Genomic DNA, 6,332 nt, shown 5'->3' with positions numbered 1-6,332 from the left:
AGTTTGGTGAGCTAGTTGTACAATTTACATTTTTTTTGTTTTCATTAGAATTTCTTTATAACGCAGTGTTAACAAAATTTTAAAAGCACAAGAAATACTTCGGATAGCTTAGCTTTATAGCTACGGCTAATGGGGTAATATTCCCAAAACCCGGGACTTCCGGAATAATGGATAAGAGACAATATATTCCAAGAATCTTTGATTCACCATCGGTGATCTAGGCCTGCGAATCGAAGTAATTTGATGCTCATTACAATAAATTTTTAACATATGATGTATTACGATTGCACCGATTTATATGAGAAATTCCTGCAATAATTAAAGTGAAAGTCCGGAAACAAAAATCAGAACTGAATTAAATTCAATAGCAGTCAATGGGAGTATTATCATTGGAAATCAAGTTTGTAAAAATCGGGTAAGTGTGCACTGGAAAATGAATGTGTTATTAGCTTAGGAACTTAACGAGTTCCCCGGGGGCATCAAGAACTGCCCAGGTAACCAATAAGCATTAGTGTATGCAGTAAAGTAGCGTAAAATTTGCATTCCGGATGCTTCTTGCAGTATGCTGGCATTCGTTATGCATAACTGTTGTTAATCAGCATTTGAAAAACTGTTTAAAAACTTCTTGCCAGTAAGCAGCATTCTGAATGCACAACAGTAGTAAAAAAGCATTTTCATAGCACAGCAGTAATGTAGCCGTATATTTTGCCAAAAGCGACTTCTAAATAGCATTTAAAACGACTTAAGTGCTTATCAAGTAGCCGTTAAGACGCATTCAGCATACTTATTGGTTACCTGGGTGTGCTAGGTGGCCAGTGTGGTCAAAACTACTTTGATTGGTCATTAGTAATTTAGACCCGCCAACCCAAGTAATATTGAGTTCTACAAGTTGACGACACGATGAATGAAGTTCATGTTTGACAATTCTAGGTGGCTTGTTTACTTTATCATTAGCCTGAGTTCGAGTACAACGGGTGCTAAACTGTTTCATTCGAACTCACGTAATTCCCTTGTAAACAAACCACCGAGAATTGTCAAAGAAGGTTCATCCGGCATATTTTTGTGGGATTATGTCGGTTGGTGTAGAACCTAATTGATCCCATTCATTAGAACATCACAGTGTTACCAGTTTATATGGAAATTTGCTGTGTGAGCGCACTCCGAAACCGGAAATTGGATCAAGTTAAAACTTAATCGTAAGTTATGGGATGGTTGAGCCGTTCCTTTGAAGCTAAGCTTGTGTAAATCGGTTTCTTTATATGAGAAAGGCAAAAAACGACCCATTACATCGAGATCACTACGCCGTTTGGCAACACATCTTTCATATTACATCATTTCGCGAACATCGTTCTAGTGAAGCGCTCAGTCGTGTAATATCACAATTCTCAATCTAAAGCACGATGTGCAGCGATTTTGATGTGATATCACAAGATTTTTTTTGCTGTGTAGTTTACATCAGACATCAAATACTACTAGAGCTAGCAAATTGTGACACCTGTTTTTCATACAAATATCTTGCGCCCATCAGATGTTTAACGGAACGTCATCTAGTGACAGATCGAAATAAAACACCAGAGATGCCAGATTTGCAGACAAGTCTGCAAATTGGCAGACTTTTAATTTAAGCTGCAGATTTTTTCGATGACGCAGATATTTGCAGATTTTTTAGTTTGGTTGCAGATATTTGCAGATTTTTTAGTTTGGTTGCAGATATTTGCAGATTTTTGAATACAAAGGCTTTTGGTTACACTAGCTTTCCTGACATTTTTTGTTCTTCCCAGACTTAAAATTATTATCGCAGACATTTGAAAAAAGTACCTGGCATCTCTGTAAAACACGTCAGTAAATTGAATCGGTGACCCAGCACGAGCGTTCTGCCGATTTGGTTTCTGGTGTCTTCTGTGTACACGCATTCCCCCCGGGGATTGACCACATTTGCCTCTAGTAGTTCGATAATTATTTATTCATTGCGAAATTGTAGTACACGGAGTCGAGTGGTGAAAATAGATCGAACAGGACAGTAGGTGAAAGTTTTTTTTTCTCAAATTCTCGAACAGTATCGAATCTATTCAGGTAAAATAATTGATTGCTGAATTAACCTCACACATCAAGCAAACAAAATCGATTGTTGCATTGCAGTGCAATCATCCGCCGGGTGAGAACGAAACAAATGGGGCAACAGCGACGAAATCGGATTGGCTTTAGCACGGCTTGGATACTGTTAGCAGCTGTGGCTTATGGTCTGTTTCAACCTACTGCCGGAGCCGCCGTCATGTCGGTGGATCTGGGCAGTGAATGGATGAAGGTCGGCGTTGTGTCGCAAGGCGTACCGATGGAGATGGCCTTGAACAAGGAGTCGAAGCGGAAGACACCAACCGCAATTGCCTTCCGCGATGGCGATCGGGTAGTAGGCGAGGATGCCTACAACATTGGGGTTCGGTTTCCGGCCAACAACTTTGCGTATCTGATTGACCTACTCGGAAAGACGGTTGACAATCCAATGGTTGAGTTGTACAGGTATGTATGTACCTATTTTATGGAACTGTAATTCGTTAATCGAACCGTAATCTGTCCAAGCATTATTCAGGTTGATTGATAAAAATGCCTGGTTTTGGGTAAAACCGAATTTCCAAAAGTAATAAAATAAACGTAAGGAATCCTGAGTGGGACACTTTCTAGTTATCTGTGAACAAGAGAAACATGATATTAGGTCAATCAACCTATTATATCGGTCATTAATAACCTACTTTTGTGTTACAAAATATCAAACGATCTTCTTTATCGACATAAAGCATGGTTTTTTATCTTTCAGAAAGCGCTTCCCGTACTACGACATCGTCGAGAATCCAACCCGCAAAACGGTGGTGTTCCGCAACGGAGAAGACTTATACACCATCGAAGAGTTGATTGCACAGATTCTGCAGGTGGCCAAGGGTTACGCCGAAGATTTCACTGGCCAAACGGTAACGCAGTGTGTTCTTGTCGTACCGGGTTTCTTCGGTCAAGCCGAACGGCAGGCAATGGTTGCCGCTGCTAAACTGGCTAATCTTAACGTTCTTCAGTTGATCAACGACTACACAGCTGTTGCGCTAAACTACGGAATATTCCGACGAAAGGAGTTCAATGAAACGGCGCAGTATTTCGTCTTCTACGATATGGGAGCGTACAAGACGACAGCGTCGGTTATCAGTTACCAGCTTGTGAAAGATAAAGCAAGTCGGGAGATTTTACCTGTAGTACAGGTGATTGGAGTGGGATACGATCGAACGCTGGGCGGGCTAGAGATGCAGGTTCGTCTGCGAGATTTTCTCGGCCAGGAATTCAACAAAATGGGCAAGACTAAAAGTGATGTATTCACCAATTCGAGAGCGATGGCTAAACTATTCAAGGAGGCTGGCAGGCTGAAGAATGTGCTCAGTGCCAACACAGAACATTACGCGCAGATTGAGGGTCTGCTAGATGAACAAGATTTCCGTTTACTGGTAACTCGGGAGCAATTTGAAAATCTATGTAAGGATTTGTACGATCGTGTGACTGGTCCGATTGACCGTGCTTTATCTTCGTCTGGCTTATCGATTGAGCTCATCAATCAGGTGGTATTGTTTGGCGGAAACACACGTGTTCCCAAGGTACAAGAAATTCTAAAGGCTCACATCAAACAGGAATTGGGTAAAAATTTGAACGCAGATGAAGCTGCTTGCATGGGAGCAGCCTACCGGGCAGCGGATCTTGCCACTGGCTTCAAGGTGAAAAAGTTTGTCGTAAAGGATGCCGTTTTGTTTCCGATTCATGTCGTGTTCGCCCGCGAAGGTGAAAGTGGAGCGACGAAACAGGTCCGAAGGACGCTTTTCGGAGCGATGAATGCCTACCCACAGAAAAAGGTTATCAGTTTCAACAAACATACAGATGATTTTGAATTTTCCGTTGACTATGCTGAATTGGATTCAGTTTTGAGCAAGGAAGAGATTAAGAACATAGGTTCGTTAAATTTGACAAGTGTCAGCCTGAAGGAGGTGGGCAAAAAGATAAACGCCTCACTTGCAACGAACGTTGTCTCAAAGGGCATCAAGGCGCACTTTTCGCTTGACGACTCGGGACTTTTTTCCTTGGCCAACGTTGAGCTTGTTTTAGAAAAGACAGTCAAGGAAGAGGCCGAAAGCACGCTACAAAAGTTGGGCAACACTATTAGTAAACTGTTTTCGGGCGATTCAGATGACGACAAAGGTACGGTTGTCGAGGAATCATCTCAGCAGGATAGCGCAAAAGAAACCGAATCTGGCGAAGAACAAAAACAGGACGAACCAGTAAACGCTACTAGTACGGCGGAAAATGCAACCGCGACGGAAGGAACCGATCCAACACAGAATAAAACCGAAGCGGTTAAAACTGTTACTCTCAAGAAGCAAATCCCTACGGAGATTGAGCTGCTCTACGTACAACCCCTGGAGGGAGCCGAGTTTGAAAAGTCTCTCGCAAAAATTCAAGCTTTAAACGAATTGGATGTCAGCAAGAAACGACGCGAAACTGCTTTGAATGCGCTGGAAAGCTTTGTCATCGATGCTCAGGTGAGGCTGGACGAAGATGATTACGCTTCGTGCGCCACCCCAGAGGAAGCAGCTTCGATTCGTAAATCATGTTCTGAGATTTCCGACTGGCTGTACGAAGATGGAGCTGACGCCGATGCCGAAACCTACGAAAAGAAATTGGAGGAATTGCGTGCCGTTGCGAACCAGGTTTACGCTCGGCACTGGGAGCACAAAGAACGTCCGGAAGCTCTAAATGCGCTGAAGCAAATGATCACCGGGGCAGGAGACTTCTTGAATAAAGCAAAGAACTTCACCAAGGAAGGAAACCCCGAAAAGGATGTATTCACTCAGGTCGAAATTGACACGCTGGAACGAGTCATAAAAGAAACGATCGAGTGGCGCAAGACGGAGGTTGCCGAACAAGAAAAACTTGCCCGTAACGTCGCTGTTCGTCTGACGGTTAAGGATCTGACCGATAAAATGTCGTTGCTGGACCGTGAGGTTAAGTATTTGGTTAACAAACTTAAGCTATGGCGTCCAAAGGTGAAACCAACGCCACCACCAAAGGTGGAAAAGAACAGCGACGCAAAGGAAGACACGAAGACGAAAGATGACGAGAAACCAGTGGTTGAGGAAGTTCCACAGGATAGTGAAAATACGGCCGGTGATGAGGAACAGGAGATCGATCCTACCAAAACAGAAAATGATTCCGGCGAGCAGCATACCGAGTTGTAGGCGGATTCGTGTGATACTTAGGCACAAGTTCATCTACATTCTTTTGTTTTGTATTGATTGGCTCTGTAGGTAAATTATTTATTTTTTCATTTATTCCGGCCGTTTTCCTCTATCCATTATCAGTAGACGTCCGTAAAATATTTTTTTGTTCGTGAAAAACCATTCCGTAGAAGCAGTTATTTCCATTTCATTCACAATATGTAGGATTTTCATCAAAGACGAAATGCTAAGAATGTATCGATATATGACTGAATCCCCCCGTCGCAGACTAGATCGGGGTTGGGATAATGAAAACAAGCGAAGAAACTTCGATAGGATAGAACGACTAGTAATTATGGAAATATTAAAACTAATTTTGAAAAAAATTAAACAATTGTCAAACCAAAAGAAACAAAAATATTCATGAGAGAAAGTGTATGTCTTTTTCAGGGAAGTGTCTGTAATTCTATCCGAAATTCCACACTCACGAGATGATAGTATTTTTTTGAGTTCTACAGTGCCATGTCAGACCCCTTGTCGGGCAGCTCTGCCCTTCGTAGCTACGCACACATAAAAAAGGTTTCTCAATTAAACACAGGACAAAAGGAAACTCACGAACTCTCCTTCCACCCGGGCAGCGTAGTTTCATCTACTTCCGGGCACTCCGCATACGGTTAAATTCTGGGGCCCTATTCTCACAGTCACGTCACTTAGTGACTAGAAGGAAATTTTCTTCTAGTCACTAGGTGACGTAGCTGTGAGAATAGGTGAACTTGTCCCGTTTGATGCGATTGACGCTGAAGTTTAAGTCCAGTATCTTCACAGTCTGGTGTTTATGTGTCTGAAGTAAGCGGTCCTTAAGGTTGCACAGAGAATGCGTAAAATTCGCAAACGAAAAAAGCAGTTTTTTTCCACACCGTATGTCAGATCTTCATAAAAATCAATCAGCAGTACAGTAACAACATTCTACATACGCTGATTGATTTTTATGAAGATCTGACATACGGTGTGGAAAAAAACTGCTTTTTTCGTTTGCGAATTTTACGCATTCTCTGTGCAACCTTAAAACAACCAACCCCGAACAGCAACAGA

The 6,332-nt window shown here is 42.3% G+C and overlaps 1 protein-coding gene across 1 annotated transcript; it reads left to right on the top strand.

The window, feature by feature from the left end:
- Positions 1-1,836: 1,836 nt before the first annotated feature.
- LOC131684706 (hypoxia up-regulated protein 1) lies at positions 1,837-5,673 on the top strand. Its single transcript, XM_058967811.1, has 3 exons — positions 1,837-2,073; positions 2,140-2,517; positions 2,813-5,673. The coding sequence occupies exons 2-3, from the start codon at positions 2,171-2,173 to the stop codon at positions 5,259-5,261; spliced, it is 2,796 nt and encodes a 931-aa protein (XP_058823794.1). The 5' UTR covers positions 1,837-2,073; positions 2,140-2,170; the 3' UTR covers positions 5,262-5,673.
- The last annotated feature ends 659 nt before the right edge of the window (positions 5,674-6,332 follow it).

This window comes from Topomyia yanbarensis, chromosome 2 (genome assembly GCF_030247195.1).
Source record: "Topomyia yanbarensis strain Yona2022 chromosome 2, ASM3024719v1, whole genome shotgun sequence".
NCBI classification, from domain to species: domain Eukaryota; kingdom Metazoa; phylum Arthropoda; class Insecta; order Diptera; family Culicidae; genus Topomyia; species Topomyia yanbarensis.
The sequence above is the reverse complement of the archived record's forward strand: the minus strand, read 5'-3'. Positions and strand labels throughout refer to the sequence as shown.